This window comes from Oryzias melastigma, linkage group LG13 (genome assembly GCF_002922805.2).
Source record: "Oryzias melastigma strain HK-1 linkage group LG13, ASM292280v2, whole genome shotgun sequence".
NCBI classification, from domain to species: domain Eukaryota; kingdom Metazoa; phylum Chordata; class Actinopteri; order Beloniformes; family Adrianichthyidae; genus Oryzias; species Oryzias melastigma.
Genome location: NC_050524.1, coordinates 30553275 through 30580094, shown reverse-complemented (window position 1 = coordinate 30580094; position 26820 = coordinate 30553275). Strand labels below are relative to the sequence as shown.

The 26820-nt window shown below is 38.8% G+C and overlaps 2 protein-coding genes across 4 annotated transcripts in view; one reads left to right on the top strand and one right to left on the bottom strand.

Annotated features, from left to right (window-relative positions):
* Positions 1-26820, top strand: part of LOC112149032 (von Willebrand factor A domain-containing protein 5A) — a 307412-nt gene that overhangs the window by 46167 nt on the left and 234425 nt on the right. The gene's annotated exons all lie outside the window — the stretch shown is intronic.
* LOC112149030 lies at positions 1585-25983 on the bottom strand. The gene is made up of 8 exons (XM_024276474.2): positions 25772-25983; positions 18232-18263; positions 13352-13405; positions 12611-13252; positions 12333-12362; positions 12188-12238; positions 5400-6557; positions 1585-5292 (listed from the first exon to the last, which is right to left on the bottom strand). Exons 2-8 carry the CDS (start codon positions 18248-18250, stop codon positions 3641-3643), a joined length of 3606 nt encoding a protein of 1201 aa, XP_024132242.1. The 5' UTR covers positions 18251-18263; positions 25772-25983; the 3' UTR covers positions 1585-3640.

The following is a 26820-nucleotide window of genomic DNA, read 5'->3' as shown; positions in this document are numbered from 1 at the left end:
AACCCTTTTATTTTAAAAGAGTTGTTTAAAGAAGAGAGTACATTCGTCCCCCCATGCTTTTTGTTGTTACACAAAACATTTTTTCTTAAATGATAAAATCAAACTACGTTTTGTCTATTAAGTTACTGATGTATTTTGTTGGCATTTCTAAAGACAGAGACCGATAGATCTCGACATTCCCTCAGTTTTAGATAATAAAATTCTACCATTCAGTGAAAGATCTGTCCTTAGCCACATATTATATCTTTTAATAATGTGTTCAGTTATTGGCTTGAAATTAACATCACTGCGATTTGTTTCACTTTTATCAATAATTATACCAAGACATGTAGGTGAAGTTTTTATTGGAATCCCACTGATTTCTTGTGGATTACAATATTTAAGTGGAAACAGTACAGATTTGTTAAGATTTATTTTAAATACAAAGACTCGAGAGAAGTCTTTCATTACATTTGTTATTTCATTTTCACTAGCCAAAAAAATGTTGTGTCTTCAGCTATTTGGGAGAGTTTAAATTCTCTTCCTAAAGCTGTAATACCTCGGAATGGACATTTTTTTAATACGAAGGGCAATAACCTGGGGAACTAGTAAAAGGGGAAAAGGCTGAGAGGACATCCCTGTCTTGTTCCTCTGTTTATGTCAAACCTGGGAGTTATGCCATATGCCAGTTTAATGGAGCTGTTGCATCCATTGTACAAGACCTCAGTTGCCTTTAAAAATCTTTTACCAAAACCAATTTCCTTAATAATCGTAAAACTATTGACTAATTGTGTCAAATACCTTGTAAAAGTCAACAAATTAAATAAAACTATCATCTATCACGGACTGCCTTCTTGGAATAAAATCTGGGTTCACCACAAATTTACACATTGTGTAAATTGTGAAACTGTTAAATTTCTTAAATCTGTGACAAATGCAAATTATTTCTAGGTCCACAAAATGTCTTAAACGTCTTTTTCCGCACTTCAACTTAGTCTTTCTTGTTGTATCAAAATTCCAAAAGTATACATTTACAGCTTCATCCTTTGCGATGTGAAAAAACATTGCACCTTCGCAGACTTTTACGCAATGCTGCTGGCTGTTAAGAAGAGCTCAAAATGCTGACTCCAGTTTCTCTGCCGTTTCTGGTGGTGGTTGAAGCTATGCCATTTCCCATTTCTTTCAGATTCCTTTAGTCTGACACCGATGAGTTAGGACGACCAACCTTGCTTCAACCCTTGTGCTTTCTTGTGGGGATGACCCCACCCTTACATTGATGTGTGATCCCTCCCATGACAAAGGTGGACAAGATTTAATGTCTGCAACGGACACCAGTGAAGATAAAAAATCCTTAAAAGAAGACAGCCCGCTGTCTTGTGGGGTCCAGATGACCCACTTTTAATGTAACATGCCCAGGATAGGTAAGGGTTAATGGGGTTAATTTTAGTTGTCAACATCTGTATCTGAACAATATTTTCACTTCCAACTTCCTCTTTCATGCTATAAAAGGGGATTAAAAACAACAAATTAACACTATTTTTTTAAATGTAAATCATACATACACGTGGTTGCACAGTGTGCGAGTATCTCATAATCCAGAGAGTTGGTCCTATGTGCACAGCACACCAAGCACAGCTTGTTGGTCGTTTCTTTTCATCTTAATTATGTTTTTTGTTTCCCAATATTTGAAACACTTTTTTAAGTGAGAATACTGGTAAATAGTTTCTACACAGAGGTCTTTACTGTCTGATTTCATGACAAAAACAACTTAAAACAGTTTCATTGATCTTTTTAGTGAATTTTTCCACACCAAAAAGAAAAGGATTACATAACGTCTTGCAGTTTAATAGATCAAAAACAACAAACCTGTGTTTACAGAAATGCACATTATCAGAATGAATAAAAACTGAAATATAACTTTTATTGAACTTTGAATTAGTAGTTAGTTCATTATCAAAATAAAGAAAATAATAAATTGACGAAAGAAATACATAAAAACACAAACAAGAAGTTGCACCTCTTTCAACTTTTATATGTTGGATACATTTATGCTAAAAAGCTGCTTAATATTTTGATTTGCTTCAATTTTAAAACTAAAAATAAAACACTTTTCAAATGTTTTTGTTTTTTTTTTTTCACTGAGGAGGTATATACTGTAGTTATGATTCTGGAGAAAATATGTTCATAAAGTTTAGGAAGCCAACTGACTAAAACCAAATTAATCAAAAGCAGAAACAGAACATTCTCAAACACATTAAAAAAGCAAAAGATTTCAAAACCATTCTGACACAAATACATCTGAGTACTTTCAGAGTCACAAAAGAAATCTATGAGCAACCAAAAAAATGTTATAAAAGTTGTAAAATGTTTTGTAAAAAGTATAGGTAAATATTAAAATAATTCAAACATGTCTTAAAACATCTGGAATATTCAACATTTTCTATTTTTAAAGTATTTAAAGGAAAGCATTTTCTCATAGCTGGATGTTCTTATGTTATTTCAGAGTTTAAACTTGATGCTTTTGAACAAACTTTTTGTCTATTTAGTTTTACTTTTGTGTTTCTTTTCATTGAGAGCAGAAATCTTCTTACTTTTTCCATAAAACAGCTGTGAGTTACTCTGTTGCAGTTTATGAGTTGATATTACCAATCTGCTGATCATAATCATTAATGATCTTCATGAAAGTTGAAGCTTCATTCAGTGTCTCTCATCTGTTTTAGTCGGGAAGTTCATTTTTTTGTAAAAAAAAAATGTCTATAGAAAATACAGAAATAACAGGCTTTTATTTCATAAAATATGATAAGAAGATTTTTTTCACCTTATTTTGACAGTTTTGTCCCAGATGACTTATTTCTACTTAAAGGGGCCCTACCATGAAAATTCTACTTTTTGAGGTTTTAAATGCATTATACTGTTTACTCCTCACTATAAAGAACCTCAAAGTGGCATTTTGATCCATTCATGCATTTAAGAATAATCCTCTAAAAACCTGCAGTCTGCAGCAGCCCCTCCCATACCCACAAAAACGAGTGGTTGGAAACGTGCTAACGTAAGATCAATGCCAACAGCTCCCTCCAGGAAGAGTCTGTGTTGCAAGCTCCGCCCCCAGACTAACACAGCCTTTGATTTCTCCACAGCTAGTGGTAATCAGCAAAAAAAAAAAAAAAAAAAAGTTCATTTTAGATGCATAATACCTTATGTATTCCAGTTGTCTCCTGTCTTCAATAAATTCCAGCTCAAATAGGTGTTTTTTACTTTTAAACGTGTCGTTCCTTTAGACCCCTGCTCCCACCTCCCAACCCACGGTCACACAGTGGTGAAGAAGCTGTGTGTGTGCTGTGAACCAGTGTAGCGATGGCCAGGGCTACTAAAGACAGATATATGGTATGTGCATCCATTTTTGAAGAAGTTTGTATTATTTTCGTGGGAGAAATACAGACACACGTATTTTGTCTGGGATGATGTCATGGAGGGGACTCCACCCACACGCAGTGGCAGGCGGAGCTTCAGGAATCGAGCTGTTTTACTTCTGGGTAGGAAAAAACTCAAAATATAACTAATATTTCATAAATGTTTTAATAGTGTTTCAAAGGTAATGTATGATCATATATATGGATATAGTTCACTCTGAAAGGCTTAAGAAAATCATCGTACGGCCCCTTTAAAAGAAAAGATTTTTTATCCGATCACTTATATCAGTGATTAGGTTCATAAAGAAATTTTTTGTTTCAGCTTCAGTGAGAATTTTTTGCATCATGTCACTTAATTCCTCTTCATGTTGTGTCTGTAGGTTTTCTTTTTCTTGAGTTGTAGCTTTGTTCATTTCTTCTTCCTGTTTTTTCAGCAGATCGTTTACTTTCATCTGATTTTCTTCCTTTTTAGACACACAACTCACTAACCTATTGATTTCTTCTTGCCATTTTTCCCTTATTTGTCTTTCTGTGGTTTCTTTCAGTGCCTTTAATAAGTCATACTTATCATCTTTGTCCTTCAGTTGACTCTTGTATGTTTCCTCCTGAGCTTCATATTTTGTCAAGAACTCATTCTTCTGTTCAGCTCTTTTTCTGGCTTCTTCTTGAAACTTCTTCTGGAGGTTCTCCAGTTTTTCCTTATATTTCATTTCTTTTTCTTCTAGTTCTTTTCTGATCAGATTCTCTTCCATGGTTTTTTGTTCATACTTTTCTCTTTCCCTCTCTAACTGTTCCTGAAGTTCCTTCAGTCGTTTTTGCTCATCCTGTTCTCTCCTTTCTTCCTCTTGTTTCCGTTTTTCCCACCATTCTTTGCGCTCTTTCTCCCAGGCTTCTTGATTCATTTGCTTTTCCTTTCTCTCCTTTTCCAGTTCTGTTTTATTTTCTTGTTTAGCTGACTGAATTTCTTTGTCCAACTTTTTTATTTGCTTCTTTAAAGCCTCTCTTTTACGTTCTTCATCCTCCTGTCTTTCTTTGTTCTTTTTCTCTCTTTTATCTTGTTCTTTCTGTTGTTGTTCTTGCTCTTTCCTAATATTTTCATTCATCTCTTTAAGTTTCAGTTCACTTTTCAGTTGCAGTTTTTCCATCTCTTCCTCCATTTTTCTTTTCATTTCTTGCATTTCTTCTTCGTGTTTTCTTGTAAGCTCCTGCTTTTCTTTCCTGATTTCTTCTTCTTTTTCCTTCAGGATTCTATCGGTTTCTTTCTGAATTGCTGCTTCAGCCTCTTCCAGCATCTTATTACTGAAGTAGCCGCCTCCATTTTTCTTTACCATTGTGTCGATCTTTGTCATCAGCTCACTCACCTGCTGCTGATCTGTTTTATCACAGTTATTGAACACATGATATCTGTCTCCACAGTCTCTGATCAGTTTCTTCAATGACTTTGTGTCCTGTTCAATATAATCTTCAATGCTTTGATCATTACGTTGCAGATCATCTCCTCTTGTGAAGAGAATGATAGTGAACTGCTCAGATTTTTCTCCAAAACTTTCTTTAATAAGTGCCAGAGTCTTCATTTCTTCCTCTGTAAATCGTCCGATCTGGATCACCAGCAGGAAGACATGAGGTCCTGGAGCCAGCAGACTGATGCACTTCACCATCTCTTCATAAACATCTTTATGACAAACAGCAGTGTCAAACAGACCAGGAGTATCGACCACAAAAACTGGACGACCGTCCACTTCACCCTGAACTTTCTGACAAAGTCTGGTGACTGAGGTTGGACTTAATTTAGCTTCAAACACTTTTCTTCCCAGGATGGTGTTTCCTGAAGAACTCTTTCCGCTGCCAGTCTTCCCGATCAGAACAATCCTGAGACTCTCTGGACTTTGCTGCTGTTCATCACCTGAAATATCAAATGTGTTGCTTAAGAACTTTGTCTGTTTGATTCTTTTAGGTTCATTTGAGATAAGAAGAAAGTTAAAAGAAATAAAAGAAAATAGTGGTACTCACATGCATCCTGTCTGGTTAGGTGCCTCACTTCCTCCTCTAGTTCAATGACTTTTTCCATCTGTGCCTGTACAAATGTTTCTGCAGAGTAATTATGTTCCACTTGAATGTTCTCCAGCAGCTCTGAGATCTGCTGTTTGTTCTTGATGTTGATAATGTTGTATCTTCCTCCACAGCTCTGACATAATTTCTGGATGTCTTTATCTTGTTCTACAAAGTTAACAACATTTGGATCTTTGGGATCTACATCCACAGTGAACAGGAGGATCCTGGTGAAGTCTTTGACCTGAGAGCCAAATGTCTTCTGGATGATCAGCAGTTCTCCCTTGTCTTCATCAGTGAGTGGATTCACAGGAAGAACCAGGATGAAGGCGTGGACGCCCTCAGGGTCACAGAGTGCGACACTCCTGAAGGATTCCTGCATCACTTCCTTCGGATGTTTTTCAAACAAGGCTGGCAGCTCCACAACAGAAACCAAACGTCCACAAACCTCTGCCTGGTTTCTGACACTCTGATGTGAGCTGACTGACTGGAGCTCTGACAGACCTAGAATGCTCTTGGCTGCTGAAGTCTTCCCTGCTCCTTTCCTACCACACAGAACCAGGTTTAAAGCTGGTTTGATCTGTTCACACTGTGGTCCTCTGGGCTCTTCAGTGAAGGTGAGGAAGGATTCACTGTTTTCAGTCGTCATCTTTGCAATCATCCCCATCAATAATCCATGGTTTTTCTCCAACATGTTGTACTGTCTTCCTCCACACTTCTGTACCAGCTGATTTAGAACATTGCTTTGCTTCTCTTTGTGTGTGAGGACAATAATGGAGTGTTTGAAACTATTCTGACCAAAACAACTCAGGATGAAGGTCAGTTTTTCTGCATCTCCTTGTGTGAAGTCCGATGGTTTCACTATCAGCAGCAGAACATTTGGTCCAGGGAGGCTCATACTCCAGCATCGGTTCATCTCTTCTCTCACCATCTGCTCATTCATCTCAAACAGGTCTGGAGTTTTAACAACTAAAACTGATTTTCCTCTCCATTCTCTAGATGCTGTCACACATTGTTTGCTTGATGGTTGTGAATGAAAAGCTTCATTTCCAATAATAAAGTTGGACAGTTTTGATCTCTTGTTTTCACTCATTCCCAGCAGAACAATCCTGATAGAAACTGCAAAAACATAATGAAAAATTAATAATTAAAAAGAAGGTAACAAAAATAAAGAAGTGGCAGTGGTGGTTAGGAGGAGAAGGAGGGGATAACAATTAGAAAACTTTTACTCGAAGGTTTGATCTACAGGGGCCATTTAGTTCAGGGATTAAGGACATTTAATACTATTATCAGAAGGTATGTCCACACAACACCCCCACCACAGAGAGTTTGAATCTACTTTTAAGTGCAGGCATTAAACAAACTTCCACCATAAGATAATATAAATCTTAAGCTAATGCTGCACTCCCGTGACCCCGAAAGGGACGAAGCGGTCAGGAAGATGAATGAATGAATGAATAATGCTGCACTAGGGGGATGATTGCAATAGATCCTCTGTACTCTTAAATAAAATCTGCACTAATTGTCTTCTTTTTATGAGAATATCTTGACCTTTACTGCATTAGCAAATGAAGATGATTTAATTATTTTTTGTATTATCATAATTCATGCACAGTGTCTTTTTTTCAATGAGAATATTAGATTATTGCTTATGCAACATGCAGTAATGATTACTGAAAAGTTTACAATCACTATGGTATTAATTTTCTTTACTGATTAATATAAATGATTTGTCGTGGATGCTTTGAAACTTGATTACATGATGTTAATGATCCTTAATAGCCTGATTTTATTAATATTTGATATTAAGTCCTGAACCGGATATTGATAATTCATGTAGAGTAAATGGTATGGTTGAGTAGGGGTGGGATTATATAAGTTCGCTTCCTTCCACTCCCTTTCAAGTGATCTACTTGTGATTTATTAAGTGATATGTTATGTATGTATTGTGACCTGATTGCTTGAAATAAACCATTTAATTCATTCATTCATTCCTTCTACTAATGTAGAAGGACCAGCAGCTGGTGTCAAGGCAGCATCATAAGCATATTGGTGCCTTTGACTTTGAGGCCCATTTATCTGTGCCAAGAGCGAAAATTTTCCACAGTTTTGTTCAGTAACAAAGGAGCTGAGGCGAGTGGATCCATATGCAACTTGAATTTAATAGCAATAGCAACACAAAGTGATGGGTCCGGAAACACTGACGCGTCGGCTCACATGTCGAGCTTATAGAATGAAACCCTGTGTCGGTGCGCATATCACTTTGGGAAAAGTCACGTGACCAATACAGCTACTGTGTCGGTGTGTCACTTAGACACCGGACTTTGTTTCAAAAGAAGCGCATCAACCAGCGGTATTGCCAGATTTGGTGGTTTCCCGCCCTATTTGGGGGTTTTGATTTTGACACTGCTGGTAAAATTAACTTTGGGCAGGTTTTGCGTCAATCTGGCAGGTTTTAATTAGTTTTATTATGAGTCTGAACAATCTTTTATCTTGAAAAATCTTTTATTTTGAAAAATGACCGGATCCTCTGGGTTATATTTCTGTCACTTTGATTCTAAATCAGTAGTGCGGTTTAATTTAACAGAAAATAAATAATTAAATAAATTTTTTTTAAAAATTTCCTGCCCCGGCTGTTGTCTGATTCTCACGGTGGCACGGCCCCGTTTTGCCCGCTCACCTGTGAGTGACATTTTATTTTACTGAATTTTTCCTAAAGGGGTTGAAAGTGGAGTTTTAATTACATTTGTTGGATTATTTATTAATGGTTTTGATAGTGTTTTAGGCTTTTTTCCCCAATCCCCTTCGTCTATGACTCTTATTTTAAATAATCACTTTATGTTTTGTAGGTTAAATGTCGCATTTGTTCAGCAGGACTGTCATACTTAAATAAAAGCACTCCCTTAATGCTGAGGCAATACAGATCAAAGCATGAGTATGAACAAGCCACAACATTCATTCATTCATCTTCTTTGCCGCTTCTTCCCTTTCGGGGTCACGGGGGTGCCGGAGCCCATCCCGGCTACTGAAGGGCGAAGGCGGGGTTCACCCTGGACAGGTCTCCAGTCTGTCTCAGGGCCTCAATCACACACACATTCACTCTCACATTCACACCTAGGGGCAATTAAGAGTCACCAATGAACCTATGAAGCATGTTTTTGGACGGTGGGAGGAAGCCGGAGTCCCCGGTGAAAACCCACGCATGCACGGGGAGAACATGCAAACTCCACACAGAAAGGTCCCAGCCGGGTGTCGAACCGGGGCCTTCTCGCTGTGAGGCAAGAGCGCTAACCACCGCGCCACCGTGCAGCCCCATGCTACAACAACTATGTCAAATATTGTAAATACACGTATTTATTTAATTAGTATATTAGTGGAGTTTCTTAATTTGGTTGCCAGCAATGGTGTTTTCTGTCCAGCAGGGGTCAGTATTGAGTGACACAGTATTGACACAGTATCGATACAGTATGGTTAATGTGTTGAAACGACACACGAGGCCTCATCTATCCATCATTAGCAACACAGGTAAGGACAAGGCAGAACGTAGTCAGGAGACAGGCCAGAGTCAAACATCGGAGCTAGGCGAGAGACGAAAAACAGGCGAGAGTCAAACACAGGCAGGCAAAAGTAAGAATGCTCAGAATGAATGTACAGAGTAACAAATCAAGACTTTGCAGGGAGCAGAGTGAGGAGCAGGAATATATATACAGCACTGATGATGATGACAAACAGCTGGTGGTGACAGGAAAATGGTGGCTCATGCATGATGGGAATTGGAATACAGGAGGATGACAGACGCATTTAGAACTCAGGTGAGTGCAGAGACTTTTGGGAAATTTCCAGGACATTGAATTTTGAATCAAATGATGAGTGTTCTACATAGTGCGTTAAGTAGTGAGTATTGAGTGAATTTGGACAAAGCCATTGTTTCTTTGTGTGTGATGTGTTTCAAAGGAAAACATTTAGGGTATTGTTTTGTGATTTGGAAAATAACATGGTTAGATTAGAACAATTACTCACAGACAGGGCTGGGCAAAAAATCAATGTGTTGATTAATTTGACTTTGTTGTTTCAGAAGATTTACTTTTGGGAAAATCAAGATTTTATCTTCTTAGCACCCTTTTTGTCCCTCTATGAAGTAAGATTAGCCCGGATGTTTCTTGCTATGGGCAGACATGAAAACTGGTTCTGTTTTGCAAACCCAGGCCTTGTCCACACGTTTATGCTAAAACGAATATGTTTTTATACGTTTCGGCCTATCATCCACACAAAACTGAAGATTTAAGTTACTCAAAACGGTACATTTGGAAAACACCGGCCAAAGTGAAGATTTTGGAAAACTCCGGTTCTGCGTCTGCGTGTGGACATGAATAACCGGTGATTTACGTTTTTAAACGTCACTTTTTGTGACAATTAATGCATACACGTCTGAGTAGCTGCGCTTCCATTACACATTTGCGCAAAACTTTATTGAAATTCTAGGAATTTAGAAAAAACAATGTTTCAAAATGACACTGTTTCCATTAAATCATCATTTTTGCGATAAAGCACAAACCAACTCACGCGATAAGTCATTTGAAAACACGCCGATGAACGAGAACAAGTGTTTTTTTATTTGATTCACTAAAAAAAGAGATTGCAGTGACGTCACAGTTCTGTCTGGAGAGCGTGTGCCGCGCAGAGTCTATTGACAGTCTCAGGTGCACGTGTGAAACCTGTTCAGCGGTTTTTAAATGAATAACCATTCTAACAAGTAAGCTGCTGCACCTTTTTTTGTTTAAAAACACGACGAGATCCATTTAAGTTTCTGTACCTGCACTCGCGCTTTTCCTCAAACGAGACTTTAGCATCTTTAGGCTCCAAGCTGCAGAAGTGTAGCTGCAGATGAAGCGATGAGGACATCTTGGTTATTGTTTTATTGAGTTATTAATGTAATTTTTTGTATAAATTCCAGAATATGTTTAAAAGCTATTAACTTGCTGTTTGTGAATTAAATAACATTTAAGAAATATTGTAAATGTTTTTCTGTACTTCTTTGTGTTAGAGTTTGCACTATAGTTGGTGATGGCACAGGGGTGAGGGAGAAATTTTCAAATTGGCACTTCATGTCATAAATATTGCTGACCCTTGGTCTGAAGTAACAAACGCCTATTAGACCCAGTAGATATTTAAGATGGGACACAATTGGAAGATATGTGGTATAGGGAATTTAAAATAAATGTCTTTTGCTGAGGACTTGGAGAAAGAGGGTGAGTGTGTTAGACTGGGGCCTGTGCTGTCAGAGCAGACTCGTCCTAAAAGGGGCTGTTCTCACTTTGTGACATCAGCCAGTGAGAAAGTGCTAATTTTGTGGGTAGGGGAGGTAGTGGCACTGAGGGTGCAGGTTTCTAGAGGATCATTCAGAAATGCATAAACGGATCACAATACCCCCTTAGGATTGTGAGCAGTTTAATACACTTAAAAGCTCAAAAAGTTGATTTTTCATGTTATGGCACCTTTAAAAAGTTATTTTTTTCAAGAAGTTTTCATTTACCATTATTTATTGGTTTTATTTTTGCTTCAGTTTGATTTAAAGGAAAAAGTAACCAAATTTGTTAAAAAGTGTGATGTTTTCCAAGCATTTAAACAATGTATATACAAATTCTTTGTCAAAACACAACAGAAAAAAAACAACAAATGTTTTGTCCAGTCATAGAAACTAACAGGTTAAATTGATTTGGTTTCATGTTATTAGGGCTGTGGGTCGTTGCTAAGATGGCGATCCAATTCGATTCACGAATCAAGCTAAACGATTTACGAATCGAACCACGATTCTGACTTCTTAATATGTTTGTTTCTCTTTTTACTGGATGCATGAAAAATTAAATATTTGTATTATATCACCATCATTTATATATTTATGAAAAACAGGATATGAGAATCAACAAAACTGATTTAAAAAAAACACAAAGATCTAGATAGAAAGACATGTTTGCTATTTATTTATTTTTTTGTCAACCTTCTGGTTAAGTTCAGTATCAACATAAATGACTAAAAAAGCATAAAAAGAAATCATTCTTGTTTTTTAAAATTTAACAACAAAACCAGAAAATTCTCTCCACAGTTTTCTATCCTCAAAGTTCCTCAACATTTCACATTCTAAGCATGTTATATGCTGGTGTAGAGCCCGTATGAAGAAAGTCGTTTTTTTCCCGCAGCAGAATCAGCGGATTCATTTTGATTAAATCCGCCTTTTCCGCTTCAGAATAAGTTGGAGTTACGTTAATTGTGTCAACTGTTGAAGAGTTATCACAACCAAAAGAATGCTTTAGCTCCAGTGTTAAAGAAAAGTAATGTTTTCAGCAGTTATATCAGTGAACGGAACTTCAGTCTCAGTTTCTGAACGGAAAAAAGCTCTCGCTAGTCTTATTTTGAAAACCGGAAGCCTCACCTACAAGAAGATGTATTTACTTGTGGTGACGGTACCTAGGCTCTTTTGGCTTTGTTTTGGTTTGTAGACTTAAAATCGTACATTAATCTGCATTTCAGAGCAAAAATATATCGTCCCTAGATAATATTTTTAGAATATTTTGCTAAACTCTACTATATTTATAAAGATCGCGAATCAACGATTTTGGATGTTCCGAATATTCATACTCGAAAATTTTGGGAGCAAATCTCAGGCGTCCCTGGAACCTGCATACCCCTTACAGCCCTACACATTAATATTAATAAACCAGAGAAATCTGAATTGTACTGAATTTACTTACACTGGGCGGCTGCTTTTTCCACTGATTGATTACCAGATCTTGATTGCCACCCTGTGAAAAAATATCCATCAACAAAAGAAATCTAGATTTTTTTAAATAAAAAAATTAACATTAATAATCATTAAATGTTATCAGTTTTGCTTACATTCTGTTGCATAATTGAAAACTGCCATTCCTGTAAAGAAAAATAAAATTAAAATGTATCTATGTTTAAAAACAGATTTACATTAGACAAATATTTATAACCAATGACACATTGACAAATAATTTACAGGTTAAATCTATGATCACAAATAACTCCCTTTATGTTTTAAAGGGTGAATGTGTTTTCATGTTATAATTACATTTTAACATCAACACTGATTGTAAAGGTCATTAACATTTTATCAGGGGTGGGTGAGTGGGTGTGTTCTGAAATCATACCAACAAGTCTTGTAACACCTGATAGGCTTCTGCTTTCTTTGTCCTGCTTCAGATTTCCATGACAACTGGGTAACTCCAGATGTGACTCTATATTTTTGTGAAAACCTGCATACTCTGCATTATTCTTCTCCAGAACCTGGTCAATCATTGTCCACAACTTGGAACGTTGAAGTTCAATATTCTGAATAAAGTCGTATTTAGATTCAGAGAGAAAGTCTCCTAACAGTGGATCCTGAAGATATTTCTCTCTGACATCTGAGCTTTCTTCTTTGGATGTTGAAATCAGTGTCAGAGTGTGCTTGTACGGAGAATCAAACAACTGCAGGATGAACTGGAGCCTCTCCTTTTGTTCCTTAGTGAAATACTCAGGTTGTAGAACCAGTAGGAATAGATGAGGTTCAGCATCACAGTAGCTTAGTAAGTCTTTTACAAACTCAGCCTGTTTTTCTCCATACAAGTTTGGATGTTGAAGATCAGGAGTGTTGATCAGAACGATTTTTTGGTTGTCAGTGGTTGTGCCAACTCTCTGACAGCAGTTTGGTTCTCCATCAACATCGAGGCAGTTTTCTCCTACAATTTTGTTCCCCACTGAGCTCCTTAAAAAACTTCTGTTCCCCAGAAGAACCACCCTCAGCTCAGACACTGCAGGAGAAAAAAGTAACATTTATCAAAATCTTCAACACAACAATATTCATGTTTTTAACAAAAATAAAAAAAATACAGCACTTTAATCTGACTCACTATTAGGTGGTAGAAATGGATTACTGTGTCTGCGCCTCATGGGAGCGTCGGTGTCTGCAAGATCAGAGTGAAAGAAATGTTGTTAATATGGTGACTGTAGCTTCAAGGTGGGTATATTATGCTATTTTTTATTGTTTTTTTATTTATATTACATCAGACTTCTTAAGAGAAAAACAGTAACCAGAAAACAGAAAATGTTTGGTAAACAAAAAATAAAAAAACCCAAAAAGCTTGTATTTTTCCGGTTCAGGTTCACGAGCGATCAGTGAACTCTTAACTCTTCGTATTTTCAAAGTTGTTTACAAGCGACTTTAATCACAAAGCTACTGCAAAACAGCTATTGTAAAACAGTAGTAATTCTGCAACTAGGAGAGTTGAACGTAGCACTGAAGAAAAATCAAGAAGCTGACTTGACGGAGCTTAGAGCTGCATGCCCGACATCCAAGCTAAACTCACTCCATTGCTCCAGCTCAAGGCTAAATCACCACAACTGCAACTCATTGAAGATTTCTGACAGGAAAAGGCATGTAACGAGATAATTGGCATGATTTCTTGGAGAGAAGAATGAATGACATGGATCAACAAGTAAGAATGAACAACATTATTCTAACAGGACTTCAACTCAAACCTTGCATTCGGCTTGGAGCAACTAACATTAGCAGGGAAGCTAACTGAGCAATCGGAGTTACTAACAAGTCCGTGGAGGGCCAAGCTGAATTATTTCTCGCATCTAAAGGGATTTCCTTGGACTTAAATACTGTTGAGGTCTGTCATCCGCTTCCTCGGAGAAAGAATTCGGATAAACCAACAATCCAGATCAGGTTTGTGAATCGAAAGCACAAGATAGCTCTGATGAAACAAAGGAAACACCTGAAGGGTTCGGCTGTTTAAATGCTCACCTATCGAAATATTATTATATAACATTATATAATATTATTAATATTAATAAGGAAGAGACAACAGATCCAAGGAGCTTGAGTGCACAACTCCAGGATCTTTGTCAAACCATTCGGTCCACCGGACCCGACTAAGCCACTGGGAATAAAAAGCAGGAAAGACTTTGAGAAGTGAGGGATTACGGACATCTGAGACTTTAATTGAAGCAAAACAAGTGTGAAATGTGATAACAAGAAAATAATGCCTAAAATCTACTGCTTCTGAATTTCAACTTTGACCTGGATTTCAGCTGACCTGAAAGACAACAAGCACAATTCACTTGATATGATAACAGCTAAAGGGAAATGGAGCTGATAAACAAAGAGTGCTGTCAAATCAACGCCGTTCATAACTGTAAAATGCAGTAGATGAAGGATTCCAAAACCTTTTTTTTTAAGATAATATTGAACTTCTCACTATGAAAATAAAGTAAATAATTTTTTGGTAAATTTATCAAGAATGCTGCTATTTATAAAACATCTTTAAGGTGGCAAATTTCAACCTGTCAAATCTTTTGCTTACTGGCATATTTTATTCTCCTTTAGAGTTGAGTAAGAATGTAACAATTCTTCGGAAATCATTAAAAAAACAATTCAAACTTGTCAACATGCTCATTAATGGAGAAAATTTTAAAAATGAATTTGACAGCTTTCCCTGCAGGCACTCCTGTGAATGTAGGTGCTTACACACTTGCTGCGCAATCAAGCGGAAACTTTCAATGAAAAGTCAATGCAAATGCGCTCAGACCAGAATTTCTGGCCAATGCCTATGGAGGTCGTGAGTGTGCTCTACTACGAAAGTTTTTAAGTCGGGTCACGAGCTTAATGCACAAATCGGGCACGCAAAAAAGCGCGCGCTGAATGTTCAACCCGGTTCAAGGTGCTTACGCACTGGCTGTGTGCGAGGCGTTCAAGAACCTGCTCGACGCAGGTCAAAGTCTAACAGGTGACTCCACCCCCCGCTGTTCGGCCTGCTGCTGGAGGATGTTGCTCCAAGTATGGGAGAGCAGAAAGGCCCACTCATCCCTGTTTATGGCGAACTGGGCTCGCTTTCTAATCTCCACTGCCTCCATGATCCATCTTTGATGTCTGTTTTCTTTAGTGCGGATGACTTTTGCCTTTTCCTAGTCCATGATGTGGTTGTCTTGTTTACAGTGGTCTGTTATTGCAGATTTCATGTTTTCCTGCTATGCCTGTTGTTGTGCCGCTCTTGTTGGCCTTTTTTCTGTTTCCTTTTCACATTCCTTCCAGGGTTCCGTTTTTCTTGTGATGAATTTCCGTCGTGTTTCTCCAATATATGTTTTGTCGCATGAATGACATGGTATTTCGTAGATGACGTTGCACTTATTGTTTTGCTCAATCTTATCTTTAGGGTGTACCAGTATAGCTGTCTGAGTTTTCCCCTGTCAGACTGGCAGGTGACTCCGCCTTAGCAACAATCAGCTGTTTTATACAAGTCACACTCCACCTCCACCTGGTAACGACTCTGTTATGCATTTTTTTGCTCCTGACTACCACTTCAATACAAGTTTTTTATGTTCAGACATTTATCACAAATGGGATGGAATTATAATTTATTTTTGAATGTGTTTTAAGTTGTTGAAGCTGAATTTGCAGAAATGACAAGTTTGGAAGCAAAGTGAAGTAAAATGTTTTTTTTTTTTTAATTTAGTAAAATCTCTGTGTTATTCATACTTAGTAAATTTCATAAAAATGCTTTACGTTTACTGTATATTTTTATACAATACCTACTGTAATTTAGTCAGCTAAAATTTAACTAAAATTAATAGAATCAACATGACGAAATTACGACTAAAACTAAATGTTATTTTAGTTAAAAGACTATGACTAAAACTAAATTAAAATTTTCTGTCAAAATTAACACTGGTCAGTGGATGGCAGTATGGCAAGCCAAAAGTATAAAAAATCGCCAGGAATATCAGGCATGGCAGTGCCTCATCTGCACGTGTACAAATAATAATTAATAGAAATATTTAAATTTTCCCACAGTTAGTTTTAATTCTAGTTTGAATACCACAATGTAGCCACGAGGGGGCCCAAGCCAGGGTCTCATTGTGCCGTTCCCAAGCCTGGATAAATATAGAGGGTTGTGTCAGGAAGGGCATCCGACGTAAAATCTTGCAAAATTATATATGTGAACCAGACCTATTGATTTTCAATGTTGTGGAGCTGATGAGCCATACAATGAAGGTGTGGGAAAGAGTAGTGGAAGCCAGACTAAGAGCAGAAGTGAACATTTGTGAGCAGCAGTATGGTTTCATGCCAAGAAAGAGCACTACAGATGCAACATTTGCTTTGAGGATGTTGATAGAGAAGTACAGAGAAGGTCAGAGAGCGCTCCACTGTGTCTTTGTAGATCTGGAGAAAGCTTATGACAGAGTGCCCAGAGAGGAACTATGGTATTGTATGAGGAAGTCTGGAGTGACAGAGAAGTATGTCCGAGCAGTGCAGGACATGTATGAGGGCTGTAAGACAGTGGTGAGGTGTGCTGTAGGGGTGACAGAGGAGTTCAAGTGGAGGTGGGATTACATCAGGGATCAGCTCTGAGCCCCTTCCTGTTTGCAATGGTGATGGACAGACTGACGGATGAGGTTAGACAGGAATCACCATGGACTATGATGTTTGCAGATGATATTGTGATTTGTAGTGAGAGCAGGGAACAGGTGGAGGTGGAGTTAGAGAGGTGGAGGTTTGCCCTGGAAAGGAGAGGAATGAAGGTTAGCCGCAGTAAGACAGAGTACATGTGTGTGAATGAGAGGAACCAGAGTGGAAGAGTGAGGTTACAGGGAGAAGAGATAAAGAAGGAGGAGGAGTTTAAGTATTTAGGGTCAACAGTACAGAGTAATGGAGAGTGTGGAAAAGAAGTGAAGAGGAGAGTGCAAGCAGGTTGGAATGGGTGGAGAAAAGTGTCAGGTGTGATGTGTGACAGAAGAGTTTCAGCACAAATGAAAGGAAAGGTGTACAAGACTGTGGTGAGACCAGCCATGTTGTTTGGACTAGAAACAGTGGGACTGAAGAAAAGACAGGAAGCAGAGCTGGAGGTAGCAGAGATGAAGATGCTGAGGTTCTCTTTGGGAGTGACCAGGATGGATAGGATCAGGAATGAATACATCAGAGGGACAGCACATGTTAGAGGTTTTGGAGATAAAGTCAGAGAGGCCAGACTGAGATGGTTTGGATATGTTTAGAGGAGAGACATATTGGTAGAAGGATGCTGAGTCTAGAGCTACCAGGAAAGAGGTCTAGAGGAAGACCAAAGAGGAGGTTTATGGATGCAGTGAATGAAGACATGAAGGTGGCTGGTGTTAGAGTGGAGGATGCTGAAGACAGGCTTAGATGGAGGAAACTGATTCGCTGTGGCGACCCCTGAAGGGAAAAGCCCAAAGGAAAAGAAGAAGATACCAAAGAATAATGAAAATTTAATTTGAACTTTTTCGCTTAAGGTTTAATTTGAGGAAGGTGGGGGAGGGGAAAATGACTTATTAATCATTCTTTTTCTAGATGTAGTCTCCAGACATGTAAATATAAACAGAAACTACATGTTTTTACATTTTTGTTTATGTTCAAAGATGTGTGAGAGCATATTTATGCTTTGAAGTACGTCATATATGTTTTCTCAAATATATGTTTTAAAGTGTTTCAAAAAAGTAATTTTCGGCTTTTTATCTTATTGTGTTTTCCTGTTATTTATTTTTTACTTTTTACTTTTTACTGATCCAAAAAACGATCCGAACCGTGACCTTAAAACCGTGACACAATCTGAACTGTGAGTTTTGTGATCCGTTACACCCCTCATCAGCACATAACTCTAACTCCTGAAAGTTTATTATCTGGTGAGTATTATATTCTTTCTGACATAATAAAAACCTTCTTTGTTAGCATTTTGATGTTTTGGCTAGCTTTATGAGCACACACTGAACTCACCAGCTGCTGCCGTCGCCATGATGTTTCTTTATCTGCAGGGAAAGGAAAAGATTTTAGGTTAGAAACATCATTTAAATTTAAATTGTATTAAGCAGAACCAAAAAATGTTTGCCATCTTTACTCTGACATTATGCCATATATTTCTACAGTTTGTTTCTATTAAAGTAAAATGTTTTATTTGTTTTAAAATGATTTGTGGTTTGGTTTGGTGGTTCCTTATTGAAACACATCTTGTGATTATGTGTTCAACCTTTATAAACATCAAAGGTATTTAGTTTTAACATGGCGATGCGGTGGAGCTAGCATAACGCTAACTCCAGCCAACAAGACCAAGTGAATAGTTAATATTTTTATTCTCTATGAGTTGGAAATATTATTAGTTCTAACAAATGATCAATAGAGTCACGATTTTCTGCTGAGTCATTTATTCTCGGAGCCAAAGTGGTATAAAAAGTATTAGTCACCGGAACCGGCCATTACATCTACCCAATCTGATCAGCACGTTCGACCATAGCTGGTCTATGAACGAAAGGAACACTCCTCTCTGCACGTTTTTCTTTATTTAGTTTTTCTTTGAAATAATTTGAGGCTTTATTTCAGCATGTCAAAAAAAATGTATATTGAATTTTAATGGACTAATCACAAAACCAATGAGAAGTGTATTAGTTATTTATTGCAGTTCTTGTCCCGTTGCACCTCCATGTAGCATACACATTAACTGTGAACAAATTGAAGGCTCCCAAACGAAAAATCAAATGCACCCCATTACACGCGTATCCACTTTGGACATGTTTGTGGATAGCGTGGTCCCGTTCCCTTGTCGTTGCACACTGATGCCTGGTTCAGGTTCCCTCCGTGTCACTCTGGGTGTCCCCGGCTCGTCATTCAGGAAGGTCGGGGATCTGCAGCCAGCCGGGTCAGGACGCGGCGGCAGACGCGGCACTGGACGCAAACCGGAGCCGGAGTGCCAGTGTGCTCCGCGTCCTGGTGCCGGACGCACCGAAACCCCAGGTTGGGGACCTGTAATTTAATGGGAGCAGCTGGCGTGTTGGGGGGCAATGAGTTGAGGACACCCAGAAAGTCAGAAAGTGACGAGGAGGGATCCCGAATGTCAACATGACATTCAACATGACCGGGAACGAGGATGTGTTGTTACGGAAGCAAGAGAGTGCAGACCGGAAGAGAGAGATGCAGAGGATTTCATCAACTGGGCGATGCGACAATGAAGACACTTCAAACATCCAAATAATGTGCTGCCTGCTCTCAGCTTGGGTGTCACTTTTCTTTTTTTTTTTCTTCCATAAGAGGAACCGTGGCTTCTGTCATGTGTTAAACAGCGAAAACTGGCCATACAGCTGATCTCGCCAGCCAGAGCGGTGTTCCGCCTCCAATTCTTTTACCGGAACGCTGCTCTTTTACCTCTGGGTAAGAGTAGGCCTATATTGACTACAGAAAAACAACAAAGGGAAGTGTCAAATAGTATTTTTAAGAGACTTTAGTCCAGCTTGGTGCACCATTGCTGAACAAGAAATAGCCCCCTTATCCCCCGTCCTCTGATTGGTTGATTTCCAACGAGTGCCCCGCCTGCCTGACCCCTCCTCCCTGCAAGTTAGTTTTTGGCACAAAAAACTCACATGGGGGTGTGTCAAAAGTCAGAAACACGAGACTCCCAAAGTGTTTGTGTGAAACTCTTCTACAGAAGAAAACTGAAGCAAAGATTTTTTCAACAGTCTCACAAGTTGTTTTTTCCCCACAACCTCAAGTTAGATTGTGTGTGTGTGATTTTTCTTCACATTTAACATTTTTACACACAAGTTAAGGTTTTTGTCAAGCAAGTTCCCACATCATATTCCACAAGTACATATATATATATATATATATATATATATATATATATGATCCGCGTAAACTTGCCCTGACCTCCTCGGAAGCATCAGAGCTGCAGCCCTGAAGACCTGACAGTACGATAAGAAGTGGCCAAGGACCGCTGAGTAGGTTATGCAGCGGTATTCGTTGTTCAATGTGCAAATTGTTTGGTATATTCTTGGAAAATGACAGACGGTGAAGTGAGCATGCTGTGTGTGTTTTGCGACCACGCGTGTGTGTTTGACACCAAGATAGGCTAGCTGGGCTGCTTTTTCCAACATTAGGCGTGTGCCGTCCACATAGGCAGGTGGGGGAGGGAACACCCTGCAAAACGATGCTAAAAGGTTGAGGGAACAGCGAAAGGAGCTGTCTGAGGCTGCGAAAGGCAGTAGATCACTCACCAACTGGATGTCAAAGAGAAAAGGTAAGAATACCACATGTACCAGCCTTACATTGCAGAGGTATTAATTTATAGGAAATAATAAGCACAATTTCAATGTTGTCATTCTGTTTTCTATCATGATTTAGTTTTTTATTTATTTATTTTTTTTATGAGGAGTTGTTTAAGAGTTCATTAGATTAATCCATGAGCAAATTGTGCCTTGTTTCTAGATACACAGCTAGTGGAGAGTGATACATCAGATGAGGAAATGGAAGGAGAGAAAGAGGAAGATAGTGTGCCACAGGGAGATGAGAGCAGAATGGAAACAGAATACCAGGAGGAGACAGAGGCTGGAGGAAAGTTGTCAGACATTGAGCAGCCCTCAGAGAACATTGAGATAGAGGAAGCAGCAAGCCAGGAGACAGAAGTTGAAGTAAGAGAGGCAGAGAGTGAATCACAGCCCACAGAGAACATTGAGATAGAGGAAGCAGCAAGCCAGGAGACAGAGGTTGAAGTAAGAGAGGCAGAGAGTGAATCACAGCCCATAGAGAACATTGAGGTAGAGGGAGCAGGAAGCCATGAGGAGACTGAAACTAGAGGGAGGCCATTCTCAGATATACTTGCACTTCCCCATCCAACTGATCCTGCCCATGTCCTGCAGTTAAACATCAAATATGATGAAGCATTCATTGAAATGTGTGACAATATTGGACCTTGCCAACCAGAACTTGAACCATTTCCAAAAAATCAAGAGGGAGGGTCATTTCAGAAGAAGTGGTATGAAAATATCCCATGGCTAGAGTATTCCCCAAGTGCTGACGCCATGTTTTGTTTCAGTTGCCGTCTATTTATGAATGATGAAAAATACGCAAGCCGTAAAACTTGGAAAACTGAAGGAATAAATAGGTGGAGAAAAGCTTTAGAGAAAATTAAAGAGCACAGTGCCTCAGAGTCTCACATGTGTGGTATGCTGAGGTGGAACACATTCAAGAAAAAAATTGTTGGAGACAGCTCTTGAAGTGGGTGACCGTGAGTTACAAGCTGCAAAAGAGAAAGCGAAAGAAAAAAACAGAGAAATTCTGTTCTGCTTGATATCCATTATCCTTTACTTGGCAAAACAGGGTATGCCTTTCAGAGGAGATGACGAATCCACATCAAGCCAAAATCGAGGTAATTTTTTAGAGTTGGTGGAATTGTTCAGTAAATATGACAGTGTAAGTAAATTACACCTTGATGCCATGAAGGAGAAGCAGGGACATGTTAAAAAACCTCTGGTGTCGCTCCTCTCCAACAGGAGTCAGAATTATATAATCAAAGCTTTGGCCATATCCGTAAAACATGTCATCCAAAAAGAAATTCAGGAAAGCAAAACATTTGCAATACTATTGGATTAAACCACAGATGTTTTTCCACACCGTACAGGTTTCTTTTGTTGTCAGATTTGTTCACAACGTGAGCATAAAGGAGCGCTTCCTGCAAGTCTGCAATGTACAATCAACCAGTGGAGATTCTCTTGAAAAGACAGTGGTAGCTCTTCTGGAGGAGAATGATCTAAACGCTAGAAAACATCCGGGGTCAAGGTTACAATGGAGCGGCAAACATTAGTGGACGCTTTAAGTGACTTCAGTCAAGAATCCTTCATAGAAATCCAAAGGCCTTGTATGTGCACTGTCAGGCACATTGCCTTAATCTTGTATTGGTAGAGAGTGCAAAGTCAGCCATGTGTTTCGTCATTTTTTTCAATTTAGTTGAAAAACTTTATACTTTTGTTGCAAACTCATCCAAGCGACACTCAGCCTTTATAGAAGTGCAGAAAACAATGTGCCTAGATCAACGCCCACTAGAGCTGCAGAAGCTGTCGGACACACGGTGGGCCTGCAGGGAAACTGCCCTTCGCACTCTGAGGAAGGTCCTCCCAGCTGTCATGCAGTTTCTTGAGGAAATGACACAACAAGATCCCCCAGACTCTTCAGCAGGTGATGCAATGATCCTTCTGAAAAGCATCAATTTTGAATTCTTTCTGTGTCTGGAAATCACCTGCCCAATCTTCCAGGTGACTGGAATTGCTTCAGATGCTTTGCAGCAAAAAACATAGACCTGGCTGCAGCATACAAGATTGTTGATGGAGTTTTTCAGAGACTGGCCCACAGCAGAACAGAGGAAAAGTTTACAAACTTGTATGAACAGGCTACAGAGAAGGCTGCATCAGTGGGCCTGGACCCCCCATTAGAGAATCCTGGTCAAGCTAGGAAGAGAAAAATGCCAGCAAAATTCAAGTTTACAGCCACAACAGCTACTGTTGACCATGCTTTCCCCACTTTGCAAGACTACTACCGTGTCAAAGTGTATTACACTTTTGTGGACACAATGACTCAAGAGCTTAAGAGACGCTTTAAGGGAGAAGAGAATTCCACATGGGACATCGTGAATGCCCTCCATTGCCTAACAGTCCCAGAGAATTGGAAAACAGCAAGCATTTCAACAGAGGCACTGCAAGGTGTGAAGAAACTCTGCCAGTTCTACAGCATTGAAGAGAAAGAGAAATTAAGAACTGAACTTAAAGTCTTCCATATCTCATACACATGCCCGTCAACAATAAGTGTGACATCTATTCTTTCAGTGGTCAAAGAAAACAATGCACATCTGGTTTTCCCGAACTTGACTGAGCTGCTGAGGACATATGGCACACTTCCGGTGTCTACAGCAACTGTGGAACGTTCCTTCTCCAAACCATAGCTGGTGAAGACAAAACTTTGCACCCTTTGCACAGGGGAGAGGTTGTCAGAGCTTCTTTTATTGGCAATTGAGAAAGATATACCAATCGACAACAGTGAAGTCATTGACATTTTTCGGAGCTTGGGCAACAGAAAGTTGCTCTTATAACTGCAACAAAGACCAATGCCACTTTGTGATGTGTAATTGATGCTAATAGAACACACACACACACTCACACCCAAGCACACACATACACACAACTGTCAGAAAAAGCTAAGAAGCCTGAAGGAAAGTAAACTGTTCTGGTTGCAACTTATTTTTTTTGTTATGTGTAATATGTGTATATGTATCTTTCTTTGTGTCTTCATTTAGACTGACAAAATTCATATTCTTGCTGTTTTTGTAAGAGGCCATGGGGCCAAATAAATGTCTTTTGGAAAGTAATAATTTCCATGATCTTTTTTACTGACCTTTGTTCTAAATTTGTTTGTGTATTATGTTGCTGAAAAGTTCTAAGTTCAAGGTATATGACACAGCTACACTACTGTACTGTACATGCTAACCTGTGTCTCTACATTGATCCTCTTAAAGAAGTCAAGATAAACGTATAAACACACACCTCCTCTATATTTTCCCCACTAATATTCCCCTTTGAATTTAATTATTTTATCTTTTCACTTATAATCTCTACCTGCAGCAGTTGTTGGTGTCTAGCCAGCTTTCCCAAGAGCACCGTGTTCTGTTTATTTCCAGCAGTCAACCTTGGCTACAGCTTCTCTCAGTAAGAAGTCTCCACCAAACCATCAGCAGTTTAGCAGGTCAGTCACAGTGAACCATCTCCAATGTCTTATCTTTGCATCTTGTCATGGTCACTTAACAATTGTGTAATCAGCTACCATCTCTCCCATGCTCCTTTTAGTTGCTACACTCTAAGATCATACAGCCTATCACCAGGAATATCAGCAGCAGCAGCCTCCACTCCATCCCCCTCGACAGAAACTGTACAATGTATCCCATCAGGTAAAACAGACTACACTTGCTTTGCACTGCCCCACACCAAAGATGTCAGATGTGGACAATGACACGTAAAACATGTATGTACTTGCACTACTTAACCACTCCACTGTATGCTTTTTGACTATACATTGTATTTGTTTATACAACTACCTGCAACAAGCAATATTCTCTAGCCTTCACTTCAAAATTTCCATAGCTTTTTTTTCTTGTAGCCTACATAATGCACGTAGACTAAAGCTGATAGTTGCTTTTTTTTCCCCACGGGTACCTTTATTAATCCTTGCTTGTCTTGTGTTGTCTAATTGTACTGTCTGCCTTAACTGTTTTTGATGCTGCAACAACTGAATTTTGTTAATGTGGGATAGAGTTTATATTATATTGTCTTGATGTATGATAGTATGTCGTGATTCCAGTGTTGCATTCTTCATGAATATGGGTTACGACAGTTCAGACAGTTATAAGGTATGTTGTATGGTGCTTAAAATTTTTGTTCCATGTGCCCTTTTTTAACTTTGAGCACCTGCCCCTCCAAATGTCTCTGCACGGCCCTGGTTAATACAGATGACCAGCCATTGACGCACGCACATAAGGCTGGATACTTCCAAGCAATTTATAATCGCTCGTGTCGCATCCAAAATCTCGCGGTCTCGTTCATAATGTTGGCTGGATTTGAATCTCTGCTATTACTGCAATGTACTTCCGACTGGTGTTTATACTTTTCAAGCAACGCGATCGTGTTCTGCTATTTTCTTTTAACATGATCAACATCCCGCTCAGACACTTGCAGAATCTGCGAGCGTGCAGACATATGAAAGGCAGACAGAGGAGGAAGCGGCGAGTTTGTCCTCTAAACAGAAGCAGGGACTACAAAGAGGACAAAATGTAATTTAAAAAAAAGAACTGCATTCTCTAGTGTTGTGAGATATGAGAAAGACATGTTTTTCCAGAAGGCTGATGTTATACACACGTATTTATATGCGACAAGCACAGAAAGTGATGAAAATTCATATTGGCCAAGCGTAATACGCGAAACCGATCGCATTGCTGCAATTCACGCACGCATTTTAAGTGTGTCCAAGGCTGGATTTTTTTTGTTGGCAGTAAGTATTTAAAATTAAACTTACATTTAAAGTCCCATTAATTGTCACACTCCTAAATGTGTGAAATGTGTTCTCCACATAGACCCATCCCCTGGTGGATCAGTGAGCTGCAGACAGCCGCACTCAGGAACAATCTGCTTGTATCATCATAATCGTAACCATAACCTCTTTCCCAAGGCCGCACGTTTTTCCAAAATTATGTGCGAATAGACACTTAAAGAAAAACCTTGCTCTATTTTATATCTATGCCCTCTCTCTCTGTGAAGTTCGGTATTTCCTAACTTATTCAGTAAGTTTTCATTATTTTCAGTGTTAAAGAATAATAATAAAAGGGGGGAAACTGCTTTGAGGCAAAAAAAAGATGAAAAGATTAAAAGTATGTCCTTTCTCTTTGACTTATGAAAACATCATAACGGAAACCTGCTTCCGCTCAGATAGATAGAACCGATCTGCAACTCACCTGCAAACGAGCAGTTTTGATTTTGCTGCTTTTCTTCGACTAATAATCATCGGTAATCAGCTTCATCCGTCTGTCTCTGACTTAAAATTCGTCTTAATGTCTTCGTTAGAGTTAAAGACGTTTTAATTATCGACCAGAACACGCTGCAGAAGTTCCTTCGAGGCTGCGGAGCGCCATAAAAGCAAAAGGGAAAGTGAGTTTTTTTCTAAAAGCCCAACTCTCCACACGTGACGCAGTGAGAGGCACAGAAGCAGTAAACGCGTGACAGGTCCCCCCGATTACTTTGCAGACAGAACAAGGAAATAATGTAATCATTCAACTGTTTTGTTCTCAAAATAATAATAATAAAAAAAATGGGTGCAATAGGCTTCCATAAGAAAACTGTAAACTGATTCATTTTCTTTAATCACTGCTTGAATGGAGTATTAGGGCACCCAAAAAAGTAATATCACAAATTTTTCTCTTGTAAAATTATGAGATTTAAAGTCGTAATAAAAATGTGTTTCTAAATTGGCCCTAATACTCCGTTGTAGATGTGGATGTTTTATAAAATGCGTGCATAACCACAAATGACAAACCATGTGATGATGAAGAAGTGGTTTAGATTATATTAGATTATATACTGTTTGTTTAGTACAAAAATTGTTAAAAAAGGAAAGAAATTACACATTGAATCCATCCATCCATCCATTTTCTTGTCCGCTTCTTCCCTTTCGGGGTCGCGGGGTGCCGGAGCCTATCCCGGCTACTGAAGGACGAAGGCGGGGTTCACCCTGGACAGGTCGCCAGTCTGTCGCAGGGCCTCAATGTTAAATATAATTTTAGACTATGATCTCCTCTATTTAAAAGTGAATCAAAGAATAACTTTACACTTTAAGGTTATGTTTGTACTCTGCAGTTGCATGTTCCACCTCCTCATGTGTACTTGAACTCCTGATGTTCTTCAGCAGCATTTGTTCAGGATTTTTGGAAACACTGTTCGTAGGGTTTTCTTTTTTTTCTATGAACATCTCTGTTGCTGCAAATGTGCAGATTTATTTGAAGGATTC